Source organism: Acipenser ruthenus, chromosome 20 (genome assembly GCF_902713425.1).
Source record: "Acipenser ruthenus chromosome 20, fAciRut3.2 maternal haplotype, whole genome shotgun sequence".
Lineage (NCBI taxonomy): Eukaryota > Metazoa > Chordata > Actinopteri > Acipenseriformes > Acipenseridae > Acipenser > Acipenser ruthenus.
In genome coordinates this window covers 5468706-5491188 of record NC_081208.1, presented here as the reverse complement: position 1 = coordinate 5491188, position 22483 = coordinate 5468706, and the positions used below count along the sequence as shown (strand labels likewise).

The window sequence follows — 22483 nt, the reverse complement described above, 5'->3', positions numbered from 1 at the left end:
CTGTACGATCTGCAAACAGCTCAGATCAAATATAGCAAAGGCCAGTTTAGGGTTTAAAAAAATACAAATTAAAAATAAGCCATACCGATAACCTGTGGGGTTTTGAAAAAAATCATTATTAAAAAACGCTAAAATTAAAATAAAAAATAATTGAGTAAACTGTTGCAAGATCATGTTTTACCAGATAAATATGCCGATTCAGTATTTGTGTCTTTCCAAACTCACTATATAGGTTACTCCCTGAATGATTACAGCCTGTGTCAATAGGAATTCAAAAGAACATTGTACACATGGATCTTTTAGCATTGCACATTGCGGTTATGTGATTATGCAATGCTTTCTGGTCTTTGGACCTACTCTGGATTCACAACCACTGAAACTACTACAAAGGGTAACAAGGTCCAACCTCCACTCCTACAGTGAGGGAGCGTCAGAATAAAGGCTATCCTGGAAAAATCATGGCTTAGCACATTCATTGCTTTTGCACAACATAGGAAAATATATATATATTCTGATTACACTATATGCAATACATTTCCACTGTTTTAGGAATACTGCAGATTGAACCTAAACTTATGTAAGCAGGGTCAGCTCAACAGCTTGAGACAATGGCTCTTGGACAGGGTTAGTTTTAATGTTCATAGGCACTCAACTCAATTATCAATATTTTCACTCCTGGCTAGAACCCCAGACAGTGCTTGTCGATACATTTGGTACACATTTCAATTTGTTCTTTATACAGCTTCCTCTGATTTCTTACAAGTCATACTATGTAGTATAGAGGACTACACAAACACACACAAACACACACACACACATAAAATGTTACTCCCTCGATGGATGGGCCAATGGACTTTAAAGCTTCTCTAGAGCTTTACCTAAGTTTAAGTAGAAGCTCCTAGCTTATCCTCTAGCCAGGGATGAGATGGTATCTTTACAGAAAGGGAACAAACATGTAAGGACATAGTTAAGTCTGATGCATGCCCCTTTCTGCTGGACAGGACAACATGTATGGAACACAAAAGGCTCCAAGAAAAAGTCACAAACAGTATGGCTATCAACTGATCGATCACAAGACTTTTTTTTTTTTTTTACAAGCAAAGATGACTGTAAACCCCAACAACTGTAAATTAACTAAAAGTAAACACAAAAATAATAACACACAGAACTGGGAGGGGGGCTGAAATCAAAACACTGCATGGATGCAACCCTCCTTCTTTAGCATATGGTTGCCGAGTTAACTTCCAACTTTAAATTAATCTTACACTACAGTTGTCTGTATTTGAATATGTGATTTAAAGTTGTAGACTGAAGTTGGGAAGTTCAGCCATTGCCATGTTCAAGACCAGCAACAGGTCTCTGCAAAATATCACATTACATTTCACTGTTTGCGAATGCCTTACCCGAGTCAGAACCATCATTCTGCAGTCATGTTAACTCGTATCTGTTCAATTGGCTTGGAACACATGTAGTGCATACCCCTGGTTTGTACTGGAGAATTGAGTAAAAAGTCATTTCAAGCAGAGATTTGTTGCGATGGCTGTGGCAGTGGCTTATAAAATAAAGAAACACAAAACTGTAGGGCCTTACATTTTGCTGGTCACAAATCAGCAAGCTTGGGTACAATGAACCGAGGTACAAATATACCTCGTGAATAAAGCTGGGTAGTTTTTGAAAGGATTTGTGTCTGCAATGAGGAGGGTTTTGTAGACACCACTGTCCAGCAATGGAATTGTTACAGCTGAAGATGGGAACTGGGAAACCTGCAAACCCCTGAATGCCGAGCCTGAGGGGCTGTTTAACAGCTCTGTAGTGGGGCAGGAAAACAAAACATTCTCATAGGCACAGGAGCAAATTTACAGTTAAAAAACAAACAATTTTTTTATTAAAGATTTGTTTCAGCTAATTCATTGTCAAGTCATTGAAAACAGTGTTGTCTTTAGCTATATAACTGTGCTGTGATGGATACAAAAAAAAGTGGGTCTCTCTCTCTCTCCCTCTATCTAGCCTGTTGAAAACAGTACCACTGAGACAAACACGTTCTTGCACTCCACTCTTCGTAACTGAGCATGTAAATGTGCTTGGAGAAGAAAGATGCTGTCACAGTTGAGTCTCAGGTTCTTAATGCTGGTTGAGGACTGCGGTTGGAAATAACTGCTCTAGCGCGTTATCATTTCGTTTTACAGACACAGATTATCTGCAACTACTAGTCTCACAATTAGTCCCAATCAGTGTCTGTGAAACGTGACAATGCGCTACAGCAGTGGTTACCAACCTCAGTCCTCAAGTACTGCGAAGTTCAGATTTTTATTTCAACCAGGAATTTCACTAAAGCCAAATTCAAGCCCCAAACTGCATTGTAGCAGCCTGACAAAAACGTAATTTACAGACTTTGTTGGTGTAGGCAAACACTACAAAAAACAGTGGTGAGGATGGGGAGCGAGGAGTGCACCCCTTCAATGAAACTACAATACTCGAACAGAGAAAGGAGCATGTGGCACATTAAACACAATAGGGGCCACTAGAGGTCCCCACAAGCTAGGCTGGACCCATCTCATTCAGCTGTCCCTATTCTCTGCTCAGCTTTACATATATTTACAATACAAATTGCATTTAAGGAACGTTCTGATTCCTAATAAATTTGACAATTAAAAAAAAAAAAAAAATGAAGTAGAACTTACATTTTACAAACCAGGTAGGCCCCGAAAAACACATTAAAAGGTGCTCTTGCAGAGATACCAGGCACCGTATTTGATATGAAACCGAAAAAAATACAAAAAAAAAAAACAACCGATCTGATGATTAGGGAGATCGTGAATAATATTATTGCTGGGAAAAGCTGGCACCCGCTTCTTTCATTATTTTCTCTTTCGCTTATTATTTCTCTCAGTTCCTTGAACCCGAGTCCCTTCTTCTGCCATGGCGTTCCGGGAGAGCCCGTAGCGGTGTGCCAGTCACAGTGGGCCAGGCGAGGAGGGGGTGGCGGCACAGTGCAAGAGGGGGAGGGGCAAAGGTCACAGTGAGCGGAGTCGTGAAGAGGCTGCTGCTTCTTCATTGTCACAGTGCGTTGCTTGGATCAGGCGGATACCTCCCCCCTCTCCCTCTGCACATCCTCCCCATGGAAGGGGGTGGGGGGTATGGGTTTGGGAAGGGTCTCCCCCACCCCCTCCTGATACTCCTCCCCCCCACCTCCTCCTCCAAGCCGGACAGTCCTGCGGTTCCAGGGGCGTGCATTCTCACCCCTACACTGCCTATCTCCACTGGCGGAATCCCTGTGTGCCATCGGGTCCTGTCGGCTGCCGGATCACATTGTTGGGCGGTCTGGCTTCCTCCAAGGGGGCACTGACTCGAACTGGCCTGACACGGGCAAAGAAAAAACAGCAATCAATAATAATGAAGTGTATTAAAAGCTTACAATGCAACAGTTATTTGTAAATGGTACCCCACTACACTGTAGCAATAATTGATGGTGGTATGAAGTAAAGTACATGCTCCCAGACAATATCCCAGATACCTGTCGGTGGTCGGTATGGGTTTCTCTGGCTCCTCCTCTGGGCTGGCGCTCCCCAGGATCCTGCGGCGAGCCTCTGCGTACTCGGCCTCTCTCTGTGCCAGCGTCTTCACCTGCGCCGGTGGGCGCTGGGCAGGGCTGGAGGCTCCCAGGGACCCGTTACTCGAGGGTCGCTTGAGGATTCGGATCTGTGGGGGAGGGGCAGCGGGCAGCGAGTCGTCCTGGATCACTATGGGGGTCTTCAGGGGGGACCTCGACTTCCTAGACACCAAATGGGACAGACTTATCAAGGCCCAGAATCCTAATTCAATTTGATAACATGGCTCCATGTTACAAAAATCTTGACAAAAATGCCATACTGTAATGGTTCTGTTATGGTTACCGCTGGTCTATTGTTATACCTCCAACTGTTCAGCTAGGGGACAAGGGATTCACCCTTTCTTTACATCAAACTCAAGAAAACAGTGCTTACTCCACATTTGGTCCAGAAGATTTATTTGAATTTTATAAGAGCCTCTACTCACTTCTCTTTTTGGCTGATCCTCAGCTTCTCTTCCAACCGTCTGTCTATTTCCTGAAAAAAAGCAAACAGAAATTAGGCAACTGCCACAATATTTTATATTACACTGCGTTCATTTTATTGTAGAATAAATCAGATAAATGTTCGTTTTGACCCCCTATATTGCATTGCTGGGGAAGATGTATCATACAAAATAAATCATGTTTTCTGTAAAAATGAAGGTATTTATGATTGTCTCTAAGTTTATGAATTTACTGCAGCCTATCTATATTAGGATTATCAATATTATTGGAACAGAATTAAAATGGCACTTATTATTTTATAAAGAAAATAATCAACAAAACTGTATATGCTAGTGTTTGTTAATAATTAATCCTCTCTTTAAAAAAAAACAACGAGAAAATTGTCACGTCCACCAACGTGAATGCTTTCACACGACTGCCCTGCAACGCCCCAGCAATCTGCCCATTTACAGCAACTGCTGCCAAATCGAGACAGGGCTCTGTTACCACAGGCTATTTCTGTCCGTTTGGATGGAGAGCCAAGAGACTTGTCCTGTGAGTCTCCCAATGAGCAAGAAAGCGTAGCGTCGCTGGAGAGCACAGCAAAGACAGGATCAGGGCCACTACAGCCCCTATCAGTATGACTAACCACTAACAACTGCTCAGCGTTTGTTATAGAGAAATTATTAAAAAATAAACCAAGGAATTACATTTGAATTTTAATTAACATATTGTTGGCATCTTGCTCTAACACCTATATATATATGACGCAAGCACAGATCATCATGAATGAAATATGTTGTTGTGCATGGGGAAGACACTGAACTACCTGCAATGGAGTACAACTCAAGGTGCAAAAGTACATTGCTGAACCCTAGAAGGCAGGGTCTTTTTTTTAAATTTCAGTTGTATAAGGTCAGAAAACAGTAATCGCTGTAAAGTGGAGTTTAAACCCCCATATGAAAAGATTTATTTATTTTACTTCATGTACTGTCTATATGTATGTAGTCACCTCACATTCAACGTAACCAGCTTATAGTAGTAACGTTGTTACTACTACACAATTTAAGAAACGGTGCAGTTAGTTCATACAGACCTAAAACAACGCGGCTAAAGTCTTACATTACGTATATGCTTGTACCACAGGCCCGTGTTTGATACCGCGAAATGTAGAGGGAGTAACTTAACTGTGCGGCTTCGGGCACTGCTTACCAGTTTCTACAGCTTAATGTCCAACACTGGCTGTCCACTGTAACTAACTCAACGAGTAGTGTGTTGAATGATGGCGATATATTTGATTCATTATATAGTCTTACTCGAATCACCAATTTTTGTAAGTAAATATGGCTACAGTGGTTACACCAGAAATGCGCATCTGATTCATAATCAAACAATTCAGATTAGATACAGGTACTACTTATAGAACAAACTGTGTTTTACAGGTATGTGGTTTACTCGTAACTTATCAACACTACCGCATGCTAAATAAAGTCAAGTTTTATCACGTAACCCACTGAACTTTTAAGTACGAGGTAAACAAAACAGAATAACATTTAAACGTTTTAAATAACTACTTTGGCCGATCTCTGTTTTTTAAGCTTCTGGGACTTAGGAATCTCTGTTTTTTTAAGCTTTTGGGGCTTTGAACATTATTAGAAAACACGGCCCCTGTCTCTTTAAGCCACGGCCTAGTCCCCCACACCATGCTCGGTTAGACCCGCAGATGGGGGTTCCCCGTGGCCTGTATTGCCCCTTGGACACTCCCGACGCACCGGTGGGTTCCTGGAAACCCTCCCGCCTCTATGGCACCCAGTCCCCATCACAGTCCGACTCTCACCCCACTATCAGCAGCTTCCTCCCAGCTCTCAGCAACCTCATCATCTTCCATCTTCCAACCTCCCAGACACAGGGCAAGGCCGGCTCTGCGCACGCGCGCGCTCTCAAACTCGGCGACGGTGGCGCGCACGTCACCACGCATTTAGCTGTAGACATTGACCAAGTTGTCTGCCGGGTAAAATGATGGTCAAATGCTTTCCTGTAATTTGCAGTTTCCTTACTGCAGGAACCTATTATTATTATTATTATTATTATTATTTATTTGTTTCTTAGCAGACACCCTTATCCAGGGCGACTTACAATCGTAAGCAAATACATTTCAAGTATCACAGTACAAGTAATAATACAATTAAGAGCAAGATAAATACAATGACTTTGGTGCTGTTCAGCCAGAGGATGGCTGAGTGAGTTTTGCTCGGGCTTGTCAGGGTCTACTAAATACACTGGCCACTTCATAAGCAGGAGCTATCAACTAATATAACATTTAAATATATACTGCTAGTGACTGTTTGAAGCTGTTTGAAGGGCCCCAAGGTAAAATAGATTAGCAGAAATATTTAACAATAACATTGGTTATGCTACTGTCCATTGGGTCATATGTGTTCAGAAACTATGGACAGTATGAGGAACACAATTAGATATATCTGTCTACATACAATCCAGTGCTTTTTGATGTCTTATTGTTGAAATATAAAACACCGGGGAAATAGGCGCGCGTTTTAAGTGTTGTCTCTCCGCTGGGCGGCGGGCGCGTTCCCGGTAGCGGACGAGCTCGCTCACCGCAGCTGTACCGTGCGCGTCCCCTGGCCGTGCGGAATGGTGATGCTGAGAAGGAAGATGGCGGCGGACTGGAGCTTGGGAATCCGCTGCAGGCATTGAAAGAGACCGGGATAGATGAAAAGGGATCCAGGCACAGGTCAACCCTGAAGAAGTCGGAACTGAAAAGCAGCAGTATAGCTGCTCACAGAGCTGGGACCGAGATAAAAAAATAAAATAACAACCCGCCGCTGAGTCAGAACCGAGAATAACAACGTAGAAAACGTGAGTGAATCGCTGTTGCAGCCCCGGGCCGGCTGAGAGAACAAGAGGCGGGGAAAGGAGGTGAGTCTCGCAGTGTCTGTGTCTCCGAGAGGCGATGAAAGCTGGAGGGCAGACAGGATCAAGGGTGAGCATTCCTGGCTTGTACTTGGTGCAAAAGCTGGGGAAAAAGAGATGACTGAGCCGTAGTGCCAGAAGGATGCGGCGTTGTACCTCTCTGCCTATGATCCTGCTATTATTGACTGTACTACTGGTCCGCTAAATTAATTAGCTATTCATATTAAACACAGTGGCCTTTCTATACATACCGAGCTATTCTATCATCCACACCAGTACATCGAAAAGTATTTAGACTCGTGATGGTAATACAGGGACGAATAAATAGGAAAAGACCATCCAAGACATCAGCCCCGGTTAGTACCACCAAGATGTGAGGAGGGCCAGCAGATTGCATTGTTTGGACGGCATTGCTGAGTCCATTGTTGGGAGATCCGTTTTCTGCACCGAGCTATACTGATGGTGTGGCTCAACACACCCAAGCACACAGACCCGGTATTCTGTGATCGTCTTATAATCAGCATCTCGTAATATGTGTACAATTCAAATATTAGTACCGATTCGATGTTTAGCAGGAGCGACAGTGCGGAATGTTTTGTTGTGTACTTTTAGAGAATGAAGTTGAAGACTGTAGTATGTAAGGTAGCACGCAAATCTAACCATGGAGAACTGGGCTCTGTTTTGTGAACTGCGTGCGTCGGTCTAGAATAGGCTGTTGTATATCATATGTACAATCTTCTCTTTTCTGATCAGAGCTTTTTTTACGTATAAAATGTGTACATTATACCTCAGTCACACAGAGGTATACTTTCTAGATTTTATCATGCCATACCAAGTGAACCAAAATTCTGGTGGATGACATTATGCATGTTTGCTCTAAATAATAATAATAATAATAATAATAATATATATGTTAATGTTGTCAATTGACCCTTTCCTCTGTATAGTGTGAGTCAGATCTTGACTCTCCCTGCTTCTCAGCTAATGCGAAGGCATTCTTACAACAGACTGTAAGGATTAAGTTATAGTTACTTTCATTTGCAGAGCAGTCAGTACTAGACATAGTTAGGCTTGTGACTTGCATGTTGTTTAAGTTCGGGGGGGGGGGGGGGGGGGGGAAGCTGCTTCAAGAGCACAGCTGCCAAAATGTGTTTGGTTCAGAGGGTGGAGGTGTGACAGATGCATGTTGGTGGCATTGCCTGGTGTCTGATCAAGCTGTGGTTTGGGTTATTTCCTGGACAGCTCTCCGTGGAAGTGGATATGGACAGTGCAGGTTTGTGAAGCCTATCGCAGGGTCCTGAGGCCAGTGCCAGCGGCCTCTATCCTCTGGCCTATAGCAGCACTAACCCTGCACAGGCATTTCCACTGATTTAGACAAACTCCTATTTTTAGGAAATGAAAGCTTGAGAGGATGGCCTGCCTCTCTCACAGCCTCTTCTGGGACAGATGCTTAGTCAGGCAGAGAAAGCAGCTTCACCATCAGTGTGTTGGATTATACAGCACACTGTATCAGTTTTCATTCAAAATGTGCAGCATTGCAGTTTGTCGAATATGTATCCGTTTTTTTTATGAACATGTGAGTGGAGGGGGAATAAAACAAGAAAAATTGGTAGTCTTTTTTTTTGTTAAAGAAAACATATACAAAAGCTTTGAAACTTTGGCCCTGTTTGAGTTAAGCAGTCCAGCAATATATATATATATATATATATATATATATATATATATATATATATATATATATATATATATATATATATATATATAATGTGGTGTAGATACTGAAGTTACTGAAATTGCTGAGAAAGTACAAGTAACTCAGTAATACACCCAGGACTTTATTGAGCAGAGACATTGAAAAGAAATGCATTTCACCATTTAAACCTGTATTAACAAAGTACAATTCCTTTGTGTTGTCTTGTCAGAACTACTGTATAAAAGTGGGTGGATTGTAGCCTGGTTAAATGAATAAATAACAGTAGGGTTTGATTCAGGATTTAAGCAGGAAAAGTGTGCATGGATGGAAATAAGCAAAAGGGCCCGTTGAGCCACTCCATATTTTGTAGGAAACCAGCTCATGTCTTATCAAAAATTAAACAAGATTTTGAAGCAGTATCAATGGACAGTCTAGTGCAGTTACAAAACCCATATTACCCAGGTCCGAGTATTAGCCCTTTGTGTCAGGGCTGAGCTTTTGTTGCAGTCAGAGCCTCTTTAAGTGCACCTCAGTGGCTTCTTCCTAGTTTTGTAGCATTGCATTACAAAAGCGTTGCAAACGGGCCCAGTGCCTGCTTTGCATGTTCAGAAGACTGGAGACGGGGTGGAAGGTGGCAGAATGGAAGTGCATCAATGCATTCAGATGGTGAAGTCCTTTTGTTCACACCTTGGATCAGCACAAAACCTGAGAAGCACCAGCAGTTACTGTGTTACAAGAACAATGGAAGTGTTTTAAAGTGAACACTCACCTCTGCAGACTGTCGACCGACAATAAAACATGAGGTGTTGCCAGAGCCTGGAAGAGGTGTTTTTATAGTCGACACACACTAGCAAGGGACTAAACAGTGAACCAGAGCAAGGACATTTTCTTTAAGTGACTAGGAATCTGTGCCAAAAATAATCAACATTTTCTGTCATGGGTGCAAATATACGTACTGTGTGTAAATGTAAGTTCCAGTACAAGGGCTTAGTCATTCAAATTGGGGACCGGATGACCTTCACAGCTCTGCTGTCATCTTAAAATCTCCTGCTTTTAAATTCGATACAACCACGTTTTGTAAAAGTTAAATATGCCAAGCCTGGTCTAAATCTTGTTTTCATTTGTGCAAAAAATAAAAGTAGTACCTGGTAATTATTATTATTTTTATTATTATTATTAATCAGAGGAAACTGAAAGTATTTATTTTAACTTTAAGTTGTATAAGTTTGTGTGTTAAACGGTTCTTCCCTTTAGAAGTAATGTACAGTAAGCATTACTCTGGTGGCGCCTAAGAGCTGGTCAGAGAGATAACCGGTGGTGCCTTTTAGATTTCCCCGACAGCTTGGGATAGTCATTATTTATTACGGTCTTGTTGACGCGCGCAATGAATGCGCCGCATAAAACAAAATCCTACCCCTGTGTGAATTTTCTTTCTCTGTGAACAGTGACCCGTATTAACACCTTTAAGGTGTCTGCCTTGGCACTTCAAACGCCATTCACCTCCGCCCATTTCACCTGGTTTCGAACAGCCAGTCAGACAGGTATTCTGCGATGCTTGGCCTGCGTTCGTGTACGGGATAAAAAGGGCAGAATTTTAACGCAAGACGGGTTTTGATACAGTATACTGTACGCGCACAGAGCAAGAATGCCTCTGAAAAGAAAGCGAACTAGCAGCAACGGGGACGAATATTCAAGAAGAGGACGTTCTAAACAAGAAGAAGAATGGGATTTTTTAAAAGACGACACGGCAGGATTACCTGCTTTAAAAAAGTATGCTCGTCTGTTGATAGGAGATGCGGTGCACGAATGGTTTGTTAATCAGCTGCTTCTTGAACCTGAACCAGAACCAGAGCCAGGCAAGGTTTAAAATAATAATAATAATACAAGATACGTATTTATTGCAACGTTAATGCGATTGTTTATTTTTATAATTGATCGCGATGATACATGGTACTGTTTGCTTATCTTTGCTGTGCGAGGTTTCGTCTTCGTGTGTAAAGTAAATCAGAACTAGTTTACAGCTACGTGCTCCGGGGTTAAAAACACAGACGGGAATTCTTTACCATGTACAGAGTTTAAGTATTTGTAAACTATAAAGATCCCAAACCTTTTAAAAATAGCTTTCAGCCTGGGCCTTAGGAAATATATTGTTTTTTATTTTATTTATTTATTTATTTTTAATATTACACATGTATTCAGATCTCCCCTTACTCAGGCAATAACCGTTCTACAACTTTGTCATGTTACATGAAGAGGGAAAATGTGACCTCTAGACTAATGGTTTTGGCAAACAACTGCGTTTTTTATGTCTTAGTCAGATTGGTACTGGGTTACAAAACAAAAAGGGGTATGTGACTTAAATCTCTTAGCATTATGTTCCTGAAACTGGTATGGTATTCAGTGTAATGAATGCCGTTCAGTCTGAGTTGTACTTTGATTCAGTTACAGTTTTATCAGGCCATATTTACTTTTCCTCTGAATGACAGCAGAAAATCAATGATGACCTGCCCACCCATTTTATTTTATTAATTGAATGTGTGTGCTTTTAAGATGCAGTTGTAATAAAGATTAGGACCATTTATATACTGGGCATCAAAAGAAACTTATCACTTATATTTGGATAAAATTCACAAGATGTGATCGAAAAATGACAAACACTGTTTGAGCCGGTGCAGTGACTTTTTATTGTGCTGATTAACAACTGACATATTACGAAGATGCTGCAAAATGATCTGTCGATCTTGGGCAGGTGTTGACTCTTGGTCTCCCAGTTCGTGGCTTGTCATTGACAAAGTGTGTCTGGTTATACCGTCTCACCAGGTTTACAATTGCTGGCTGTGAGCACCCAAGACAGCGAGCCACAGTACGCCGCCCTAGTCCAGCCTCCAACATGCCGATTGCACGAAGGCGCTGCTCTCTTGACATGTTTTTTTTCTGTGAATTTTCTTTATTGCTTTTATTCAAGCTTGCAATTCAACAGCTGACATAACTCCATATCCAGCGTCCAATCAACTGTCTCATTAATTAAGTGATTAAGTGCATATGCTTCAGTCATAGTCACTCAAGCGTGTCATGGTCAAGGATGAATGATTGAGTGATTAAAAAGAAACCAAAAACATTTTGTCAATGTCCATCATTTATATACCTTATTTTTTTTAAAAATAAATGTTATAATAGTGATAAGTATTGAAATGCATTTAGAAACTACTTGAAGCCCTCTAGGCAAGACCTATGTTTTCTTTTGATACAAAGGTGGGGAAATAACTTACCCACAGGTGTCTGATGCATGACTATAGAATGATTTCTCCACCTTGAGGCACTTGACTTGAAGCACGCTACACAAGAGAATTGCACTGTAGGTTCTGACCCAAGCATATGAAGAACAGCACCTGAATGGTAATCATTTGAAAGGAATTTGAGTATTGTACAGTACACTCAGCTTATTCCCTTTTGCCTGAACCCCATGTGCTGCCAGGATAGTTTTGTTCAACCTATCTGTTAATATGATACATTATACAGGTTGTTCTCTGGAAGATGGGAAATGGAAGTCTCTTATTGAGCAGTATAGAATGCTGTTTTTCCTGTAAACCGGATGGTGTTGGCAGGGCAGAGTTTTGCATCAACCTAAACATTTGCCTACCTGTAGTGTTACCATTACCAGATGCAGCTAATTATAGCATTTCGGTGTTGTGGCAAAACCCTAAAATAAGATGCCTAATGTATTGCAGGTTAAACAATGGGCTGGCTGTTGCCATGGATAGGTGGGTTTGTTAAGCACTGTGGGTGTCACAGGATGATGCGCTGATGTATTTAACCCCCTCCTCCTCACAGTGGCTGTGACGTGGCGTGATATGGCCAGCTCGTCTGACAGCGAGGATGACAGCTTCATTGCCATGGACACAGAGGAGGCTGTAGAAGGCTCAATGGAGCAGGACGAGGAGCCACAGCAGCAGCAGCAGCGTCCCCTTGAGGTTGAGCAGCGTCACCACCGCACCATGGGCGAGCTACCCGAAGAGGTTCTCGAGTACATCCTGTCCTTCCTGTCCCCCTACCAGGAGCACAAGACCGCAGCGCTCGTCTGCAAGCAGTGGTACCGGCTCATCAAGGGTGAGCTAGCCTTGCTGTCTTATAGATTTAACAGATGCAAGAAGTATCGCAAATAATGTCTAAGCCTCCTGCCAAAAAGGTGTCCTAAAACATAAAATCCTCAGACAAAGTCCTACCGTCTTCTGCTGTGTTTTTAAAGAAATTTGGTAGGGTACAGGGTCAATTTTACTTTATGTAACACAGCGCTTATAATATTCCCCATCACCCGTCATGGTATTCCTTTAATGGTATTCTTGCCTTTTGTTAAGTTGTTGCCCGTACAGTGAAGGCTGACAGAGTGGTAAGAAAGCAGTGCAGTCTAGTGTATTTTTAACCCTCTGCATTTTATATACTGCAATGAAAAAGAACTTGCATCGCAGTGGAAAAGTGGGCTGCTCGTGTGTGCTTGTTTTTTTACTTTTTTTTTTATTAAGGAAATCTCAATAATGCTGAAGCAAATGGTGTCTGAAACCTATTGCATTCTGTAGTGTTTGTTGAACGCTGAATTAGGTTTATAGATTTTTCTTCTTGCCTTGGAGCTGATATCCCAAGAGGTTCCTCTCTGCAAGCTGTGGGTGTGGAGTTTCTTTAATAACCCTTTCAAGGAACACAGGCTTTTTTTACCTTTAATTACCATTTTGTCTTTACAAACACATCTTTACAAATCTTAAACGAGTTGTTAAGCTGAACAAATGAAACCTCCATCCAGGGTCTAAAATATTGTTTTGTTATTCCATGTGAACCCAGAGTTAAATGGCCCCCTGGGCTTGGAGCTGCCCACCTCAGCTCTAGATGTGGACACTGTTCACTTGTGTTGCATGTTTACATGATATTTAGCCATTAGCTGTTTGTGTCCTTGAGTTGTTGTTTGTGTGTCTGTGCCCTGAGGTGCTGCATGGCGTTGTATGGCTTTGTTAACCCAGCTTTGTCCTTTCTCTCTCCACAGGCGTAGCCCACCAGTGTTACCACGGGTTCATCAAGGCGGTTCAGGAGGGCAATATCCAATGGGAGAGCCGTACCTACCCCTACCCAGGGACCCCCATCACCCAGCGCTTCTCTCACAGTAAGACGACTCTCACTGGCTCGTTATTACACCACATGGTGCGTAACACAGGGATGGTAATAAGACTCCTGTTGCATAACAGATTCCCCCATTCCAGGTTTTGCAACGAGCTTGATTAGCCACAGTTTACAGGCATCAAGCTCAGGTGTGTTCTGTTAAACTCATTAAAACCAGGAATGGATCAAGCTGGTATGCAATGTTTGTTTTTTTTTAATTCCATTTCTGTAATTAGGTTGGGGAGCTCTTTAGAGGTGAAAAGTAGAGTTTCTATTTAATTTCCTTAACGTTTAAACACATTGGGAATGTTTGTAACCAGTAAGAAGCCATCCATCCTTTTTTTTCTTTTTAATTACTCTGTGTATGTTTGTATAAGACTAAGATTCAAATGGGATGGGTTATCAGTGGCTGTACCCAACCTTTGACAGGACTGTCCTGGACATGGTAAAAGCGTCCTGTTGTCCTGTCTCTTCCAGGTGCTTGCTATTACGATTCCCATCAGTCCATGTACGTGTTTGGGGGGTGCACTCAAAGCAGCTGCAACGCAGCCTTCAATGACCTCTGGAGACTAGACTTGAACAGCAAGGAGTGGATCCGCCCTCTGGCATCAGGTAGGTTGGAGTGGGCAGGGGACAAGGTTTTGCTTAAACTAGCCTTTCATATTGCAATGTGTTTCTCAGTAACATGAAGGTTCTCCAGAAGTGTTTGTTGAATAAATATTGAATATACACCAAAATTACCTTCACACTTCTGTACAAAAAGCAAGGCGAGCATTTTTTTGTATTTTGTGTTTGCATATTTTGAATATTTATCATGTGGCTAAAGTGCTAGATATAGGCTGGCAAATGTGATAAAAATTGTGAAATGGTTAAGTTTTCAGCACTGTTTTCAGTCAGTGTTGCAGGAGGGTAGTTGATGTGTGAGAGTCAATGAAAGTGCTGGAGCTGCTTTGGTGGGGGCCTGGGAGGGACAACCTCTACACAGCTGGGACACTGCATTGTTTCTTTGTGCACAGAGAGACAGAGGGTTAGACAGGCAGCCCCACGCCACCCCACCCAAACTCGAGGCTTGTATATTTTGACTCTGAAATATCGTTGTTGATGCGCAGACAGGCAGAGACAGGTGCTGTCATTGAAAAGCCAGCCACTGCCTGTCAGCGCATTGAGACAAGCTCTTCAGGCTGTGTGAAAGAGCTTGAAGAGACAGTCCGGCAGACGCACTGACTGGGAGAGAGAGGGAGAGGATGAGACAGGCATGTAGGGATGCTGGGGTGAGACTGCTGGTTCCACGGAAAAAGGAGACGGATCAGAAAATACAATTATTTACTATAAGAAACCAAGTCAAATAGATACATGTTAGAAACCAATGGTCTTACTTCAATGTGTGCACCTGCCTAATTGACAACTGTATGACCTTGGCCTTAATGCTCCAGCCCCCATTTCAAGTAAATCAGCTGCAGAAGCCTCCAGAGAGAAACAGATGTTTGCCCTACGTTGATCTACCCTTGGGGAATCAATCTGAAAAGGATGGCAGACACCTGGAGGTCAGGCACATGTATCAAGTGTAGGAACGTTGCTTTTCAGTCCCGGATATTCTGGAGCACTTGTATATTTGCCTATTTTCTGGCAGCATACTGTAAAATGTGTGCATGCAAGAATTGTATTGTTGTCCTGCTTAGTTTGTAGGTATTGGTCTCAGTCAGGAGAGAGCTCTCTCATAAGCTGTTGATTTAAACTATGATGAGTGATGTGAATGGACTGTTTGATCTGCCTGTCTATAGCAGGAATCTGGCCTTCAGTTGCTTGTCCTAATTTGCTGTGACCCGTTTCATGTTTTATATATATCTTTTTTTTTTTTTTAAAAGACAGCTCCTGATTAATAATGCAGAAAATATGATCAGTGCTGAAGGTAAGAAGGAAGGTGATTCTAGCCGAGGAGCACAGAACAAGCTCATCTTGTCATCCTCTTGTTTCTCTGTGTATGACGATGATCTTGAATATGCTCTCATGGCAATGAAAAGTTCTTTTGAAGTGAATGAGAGCTCTCTCTCTGTGTGAGGGGGTGGGGGAGAGACAGGGAGCTTGAGAGTGGCCGGCCCCAGTTCTGTCCAGTCTGGCCTCAGTATGCGATACGCAGCTCATTGTGTGACCATCACTGAGTGACAGCATGGCCAGGCTGCTGATTGACAGTTCCAATTGTCCCGGGCCCAAGCTTCCCAATGGCCATTCAGAGCAGCCCCTTCAGGTACTCCGTCAGCCAATGGGGCGGGCTGCCTCGGTTATTACCTAGGCAACCGGTACTGTGGGAAAGTAGCAGGTACAAAACAAAGCAAGCAAATTACCAGGGCTCTTTTTTTTTAAAACTGAATTATGGTGAATTGATCATGTAAATGAGTGACTGGTTAAGGGGGTAGTGTGGACTGGTAGTGGTTTAAAATTACTAGGTCATGTACCAGGAAGACCACTCCTTGTCATATTTCTCACTGTCACAGGGGAGTTTTGAACGAGCACTTAACCGCCTGTAAGGCTTTTGTCCTGAAAACAGAATCTGTTTAAGTATCTGTTGAACTTAATACTGCTGTATGGTAAGGTCTCCAAATTTAAACAAATAACTAAGTACAATAAGGTATTTTAAGTATTTCAAAAGGTTATCCGAATATTTGTTTAAATTTATAAAAAATGTCAATAAGAGTTCTGTGCACTGCAACCATACTTAAATGTAAAATGAAAAAAAAAAAATGTGTGCTACATTTAAAATGAGGAAGTCCTTGCACTTTGCCATCCTTCTGTTCATTCCAGCCCTGTAGTCTTGGATTCCCTGGGGTGGTCATGGAGCTCCCCACTTCCTCTGCTTTGGGAAAGAGGCTTTGGAGCAAGGCAGCCCCCGCTATGCAGTGACCCCTGTGGGCATTGTTCACATTCCCTTATCAGCCAGGCTGCGCTGGGTTCCCAGGCTGAGGCATGCAGAGACATCCGTGTTCCCACTGCCAGGGAGAACGGACTGGAGGGAATGGGCAAGAGCCTTGGAGAAATCCCCCGGGGCAGGGCTCGAAACAGCCCAGGCTTTTATTTCAGCCAGGAATTGAAATGATTACTTTAACCCATAGGTATGGTAGGACTGAAATGTTGAAGTATGGCATTCAGTGCAAAGCCTACCCGTTAGGGGTACTGAAGGACTAGGGAGGTGCTGCCCAGGAGCTGGGGTCTGGGAGAGCAGCTCAAGGAAGTTGTTATTATTATTATTTGTTTATTTAGCAGACGCCTTTATCCAAGGCGACTTACAGAGACTAGGGTGTGTGAACTATGCATCAGCTGCAGAGTCACTTACAATTACGTCTCACCCGAAAGACAGAGCACAAGGAGGTGAAGTGACTTGCTCAGGGTCACACGAGTCAGAGGCTGAGGTGGGATTTGAACCGGTGTCCTCCTGATTACAAGCCCTTTTCTTTAACCACTGGACCACACAGTGGTCCAGTGGTTAAAGAAAGCTGATCTTGTCCCGCAGTGTGGTGAAAGAAAGCTGATCTTGTCCCGCAGTGTCCTTTGTTGTGGTCATTGACGTACTCAACCCAAAGCTTTGGGGCAGGAGTCGGCAGTTATTTCAGGCCTCGCAGAAAAAAAGAAAACATAATTAACTGTACCTCCCAGGATATTCCAAACATTCCCATGGTGGCAGTGTGGTCTGGTTACCAGATCTGAAAACTGGAAAAAAATACTCACACTCTCTCTCTCTGTCTGTGCCCACCCACCTAGCTTTCTACCCCGTCTCTCTCTCTCTCTGTCTCACATACTTTCTGGTTTATTCTGAATTAATCCATTTTGGGCTATATAAAGTTTGAATAAGCCAATTTCCGAATAGCCCATCAGTACAGTATGTAGTATTCCAGTCCCTCACTAACTCCACACCCCTCTGTTTTCTCAGGCCTCTCTAACTCTGTCCCTTCTCTCTCTTGCAGGCTCATACCCATCTCCAAAGGCTGGTGCTACACTGGTTGTGTACAGGGACTTGCTGGTGCTGTTTGGCGGCTGGACTCGGCCCAGTCCCTACCCTCTGCACCAGCCCGAACGCTTCTTTGATGAAATTCACACGTACTCCCCATCTAAGAACTGGTGAGTGCGGAGCTCCTTAGACTTTCCAGTGTACTGTAGCCAGTGTCCAACACTCTTTATATCGCAGCTCTTTCACAGCAGCAAGAGATAAATACATTGGCCCTAATAAGTCTAGTACATATTTTAACTCCTTCTTTATTTGGTCTAAACTGTAAATTAATTTCAGCCAGTTTTGTATCCAGTCCTGACGCTCTCTCCCTCTTAAGGTGGAACTGCATTGTCACCACGCAGGGACCCCCTCCAATGGCTGGCCACTCCTCTTCCGTCATCGGGGACAAAATGATTGTTTTTGGGGGGTCACTGGGCTCACGGCAGATGTAAGTTATTTCTAAACAGGGGTGTCATTGGTACTGGTGGGGGCCCTATTTTGAAGCGCAAGTTTTAAAAGATTAATAAAAAATATAAATAAGTATAGCAAGAAACAAACTTAAAAGCGGCTTCTTGCAGCCACTTTATTTGTTGCTGGTTTTCTTTAGAGTTGCAATGTTGCCTGGGAGTTGACTCTGTGTTCTCATGACATGTGTCCCCCCCCAGGAGCAACGAGGTTTGGGTTCTAGATCTGGAGCAGTGGGCCTGGTCCAAACCCAACATCGCCGGCCCGACACCGCACCCACGGGGCGGGCAGTCCCAGGTAAGGGCTCTCCTTCCTCATACCTTCTGTACTTTCCCACTTCTCAAAGGAGATTTTTGTAATGAAAACAGGATACTAAAAAAAGGAAAGTAAGATGCAAGCCTGTGAAATTCCAAACTTGTTCAGTTTATTCTGACGTATATGTCTGATTGTATATAAATAACTCCACAAATATAGCTCTTACTGTGCGTGCTCTGAGTGAAGCTTCAAAGAATAAAGTGCTTTTGTAACAGCAGGAACACAGGATTTGAATTATGAACATTTTTTTAATTGAAGAAAATCATATGCTACAGGGTTGTGAAATGTCACTAAGCTATTCCAAGCCCAGTGCCTCAAAAGGTGTCTGCATATCAATCCTGTGTTAGATTTCTGTTGTAGGAGGCCTCTAGACCTTAAAAGGCTTTGCAAGTCATTCCCTACATTGTGTGGTTTCCTGCGCTTGCAGATTGTTATTGATGACGAGACCCTGCTGATCCTGGGAGGCTGCGGAGGCCCTAATGCAGTGAGTATCCCAGGGGGACTCCCTGCTGTTTCACTGGGCAGAGCTATCATTTAACATACTTTGATACAGCACTTCAACAGATCAGCTCCAGTGCTGTAAAAATAGTTTAGAAACAACATTTTAAAGCAGAAGCATACAAATATAATACCAACATTGAATACATAATAATTTGTACTTTTTTAACCAAGATCAATGCAGTCTTCTATACGTGCAGCCAGCATTAACTTCATGATATTTCTTATTATTTATTATTATTATTATTATTATTATTTATTTCTTAGCAGACGCCCTTATCCAGGGCGACTTACAATCGTAAGCAAATACATTTCAAGTGTTACAATACAAGTAATACAATGAGAGCAAGGTTTCTCAGCCAATCACAGTGGCAGATACTTACAGTGAACACTTCCAATGTGATGCATTTAGCGACTGTATTAAAACTGAGCTTTTCTGTTCAGTAAGGTGCTAATCGGAGTGTGTGAATCCAGCTGTGTATACTAATCCCCTTCTCTCTCAGCTCCTGAAGGATGCCTGGCTGCTCCGCATGCACACAAACCCGTGGACCTGGCAGCAGCTCAAGGTGGAGAACGAGGAGCATGGCGCCCCTGAGCTGTGGTGCCACCCTGCTTGCAGGGTAAGGAATTCCAGCTGGTAGAGCTCAGGGAGTCTGTGCAGTCAGTGTTAGGGAAAGCTGGTTAACCAGATGCACAGTCCGGTCACTTCAACTAAAACTGCGGCTTTCTTAACATTGGAAAGATTTGTCTGAAGCATCCTGGAATAGTTTCAGGCCCTAACATTTTGACGTGACACGCCAATTACAGATGATGATCACAATGTTCACTTTGGCAAACATTCAAATAATTGAGGAGTTGTAACCGGTGGTTTGGTTCACTTTGGCATCCAATTTAAAATAGTTAAAGCCGGTCTTTTGTACAGCACTCTTTACTTGTTGCCGTTGTGTGTATAAACCATCCTTAACTATTAAACACTCGGCTTAATTTAGAAATACTAAAAGAAACAAAATAAATTCAATGGCAAGCGTTCTGAATAGAAGTCTGTATCCAGATGTTTGTATAAACCTTGTCTTCCTGTCTCCCTCACAGGTGGGTCAGTGTGTGGTGGTATTCAGCCAGGCTCCCAGTGGCCGGGCTCCTCTCAGCCCCAGCATGAACTCTCGTCCGTCCCCAATCAGTGCCACGCCTCCTTCTCTGATGCCCGAGCCACGGGAGTACCGCTCGCACTCACCAGTGAAGGGCGGCGAGGAGGCTCCCTGTGTGAACGGGCGCTGGGGCACACTGCGGTCCAGGGCTCAGAGACACGGCGGGGCCAGGGAGGGCAGCCTGTCCCCATCCCGGGGGGGTGCAGCAGGAGGCTCGGACAGCCCTCCCGTCCAGAACGGGGGCTCGTCGGCAGGCGAGAGCCCGGGACAGGCAGGTTCGCCAGGCACACCCTCCGGAGCCGAGGGCTACGACTTCCGGACCAGACCTACTCCTGAAACCCGAGACCTGAGGCCAGCAGACTACAGCTGGGACCCCAAAGCGGGCAACCCTGACTCCCCTGAGGCCAAAACCACCACCGCCACGGGACGGGACCCCACCCCAGAGCAGATCAACGGCACCCACACGCCTCCGAGCCTGGCCACAACACCCCCGGGGGCTGTATCGCCTGGAGCTCTGAGGCGAGGGTTAGAGGCCGTCAAAGCACTTTCCTCTCAGGCTCCTCCTCCTCCCGCCGTTCCCCCTGCGGCTTCAACCTCCAGCCCCCCCTCTGCAGCCCCCAGCCCCGCACAGGCTGATGGACACTCCATCCCACCAATCGCCCGCAGGCTGGGCCACCACCCGCCCCAGTCACTCAACGTGGGCAAGCCGCTCTACCAGAGCATGAACTGCAAGCCCATGCAGATGTACGTGCTGGATGTGTCGAGGGTGAAGGAGCGGGGCCAGGTCAGCTGGAAAGTGTTTGGGGGGGGCTCTGTGGTGGGACCCCCCGAGACCAGCCTGCACACCGTTGTGCAGGGCAGAGGCGAGCTCATCATCTTCGGAGGGCTTATGGACAAGAAGCAGAACGTCAAGTACTACCCCAAAACCAACGCCTTGTATTTCGTCCGCGCCAAGAGATAATGCCGGAGTGGAGAACCACAGAAACAACAAACTCCTCTGCAGAGGATTCTCTGGTTAAATCCTGCCCTCCCCCTTTTGGTTGATTCCTCCCTCTCTTTTCAGAGGGAGGTGCAGACTCTAGGACCGCAGGGGGGGCATAGCTTGTAAGCAGGGGAGCAAGCGGGAAGAGGGGCAAACTTTTTTTTTTTTATATAAACGAACACTTTCACAGTGGATTGTTTACAAAGAGGGTCTGTTGTTTCATCTGAGTTGGCCGAGGGTGGAAAGGGCAGTGTGTTTGTAAAATAAAAGGTAAAACGGGAGGGAAAAAAGCTTTTTTGGTTGCGCTTCACAGCCCCTTGCAATGTAATTGGCATTCTGCGCCGTATAGTTTTCACTTTCCTGGCATAGCTGCCTTGTATCTCAGCTGGTAATATGACCAATAATGAAAAGCAACCCCTCCCTGACATCCCACCCCACCCAAAACACTCCTCCGATCAAGCTGAACTTGAAGCTGTTTAGTATAAGTTAGGGTGGTGTGCTGGCTCTGAACTGAAGGCTTGAGTTTCAAGAGGACCCTGTGATTCAGTTTGAGTGCCGGGCGCTGGGCTGCAGTGTGGATATGGGTTCCAGTTGTTAAGTGTTTAACGTAGTGTATTTCAGGAGTAGAGTCCTAGGGATGCAGTGTGGAAGGAGTGAGACTGGAGTAGCTTGGTGATTAAGGTGTTGGGTCGCTGTACTTCACAGATGTGCCTGGGAGACAAGAGTGTTGAGGCATTTCAAAGTTACCCACAGTCCTTTTTAAAGGTTGGTTTTTTATAATTTTAAACAAAGTTCTCTTATCATTGAGGGCCTTGCCCAAAACCGTACGAAACAGCAATCTGATGTTTGTAATCCTATTGAATACATAGGCAGTGAGTATGTACATCCCAACTATGTGATCTTATCACAATAATACAATAAAAAACAACTTTGCCCTTTTCAAAGTTTCTTATTGCTTTGATTGCTTGTTAACCTTTTACCGTCTGAACCAAGCTAGAAGGAACACATCCTGTCCATTTCCAGATATTTTCTTTATTTTAATTTGAACAACCATTATGTTTATATAGACTATTTTGAAAAACACTTATGTCCCCATAAGGGAAATTATATATATATATAGATATATAGATATAGATATAGATATAGATATAGATATATAGATATAGATATATATATATATATAGATATAGATATAATTTGCTTTTACAACAGGATGTGTATACAAAGTCTCCTTAATGAAAATGATAAATTATTATTCATGGGTATTCTTGTGCCTGTATACTAACAACTCACTGTA

The 22483-nt window shown here is 43.6% G+C and overlaps 2 protein-coding genes across 5 annotated transcripts; one reads left to right on the top strand and one right to left on the bottom strand.

Moving 5' to 3' along the window:
• Positions 1-305: 305 nt before the first annotated feature.
• LOC117425060 (SUZ domain-containing protein 1-like) lies at positions 306-6034 on the bottom strand. Its single transcript, XM_058993287.1, has 4 exons — positions 5871-6034; positions 4036-4085; positions 3515-3772; positions 306-3357 (listed from the first exon to the last, which is right to left on the bottom strand). The coding sequence occupies exons 1-4, from the start codon at positions 6009-6011 to the stop codon at positions 3252-3254; spliced, it is 555 nt and encodes a 184-aa protein (XP_058849270.1). The 5' UTR covers positions 6012-6034; the 3' UTR covers positions 306-3251.
• A 241-nt stretch (positions 6035-6275) lies between these two features.
• On the top strand, positions 6276-22124 carry LOC117425650 (F-box only protein 42-like). Of its 4 annotated transcripts, none has more exons than XM_058993286.1 (10): positions 6276-6403; positions 12489-12764; positions 13690-13806; positions 14280-14414; positions 17759-17912; positions 18119-18229; positions 18447-18543; positions 18989-19045; positions 19563-19679; positions 20149-22124. In XM_058993286.1, the coding sequence occupies exons 2-10, from the start codon at positions 12509-12511 to the stop codon at positions 21163-21165; spliced, it is 2061 nt and encodes a 686-aa protein (XP_058849269.1). In that variant the 5' UTR covers positions 6276-6403; positions 12489-12508; the 3' UTR covers positions 21166-22124. The 4 variants fall into 4 exon arrangements, with proteins under 4 accessions (XP_058849269.1, XP_058849268.1, XP_058849266.1 ...); XM_058993285.1 differs by lacking the exon at positions 6276-6403 and adding an exon at positions 6608-6910; XM_058993283.1 differs by lacking the exon at positions 6276-6403 and adding an exon at positions 6608-6970.
• Positions 22125-22483: the final 359 nt, after the last annotated feature.

Coding starts and splice junctions, on each gene's coding strand:
- LOC117425650 (XM_058993286.1), top strand. CDS start 12,509: ATGGCCAGCTCGTCTGACAGCGAGGATGACAGCTTCATTGCCATGGAC. Junction 14,415..17,758: donor GATCCGCCCTCTGGCATCAG/GTAGGTTGGAGT, acceptor TCTCTCTTGCAG/GCTCATACCCATCTCCAAAG. Junction 19,046..19,562: donor GCTGCGGAGGCCCTAATGCA/GTGAGTATCCCA, acceptor CTTCTCTCTCAG/CTCCTGAAGGATGCCTGGCT.
- LOC117425060 (XM_058993287.1), bottom strand. CDS start 6,011: ATGCGTGGTGACGTGCGCGCCACCGTCGCCGAGTTTGAGAGCGCGCGC. Junction 4,086..5,870: donor AGGAAGCTGCTGATAGTGGG/GTGAGAGTCGGA, acceptor GCTTTTTTTCAG/GAAATAGACAGACGGTTGGA. Junction 3,773..4,035: donor AGGATCAGCCAAAAAGAGAA/GTGAGTAGAGGC, acceptor TTTGGTGTCTAG/GAAGTCGAGGTCCCCCCTGA.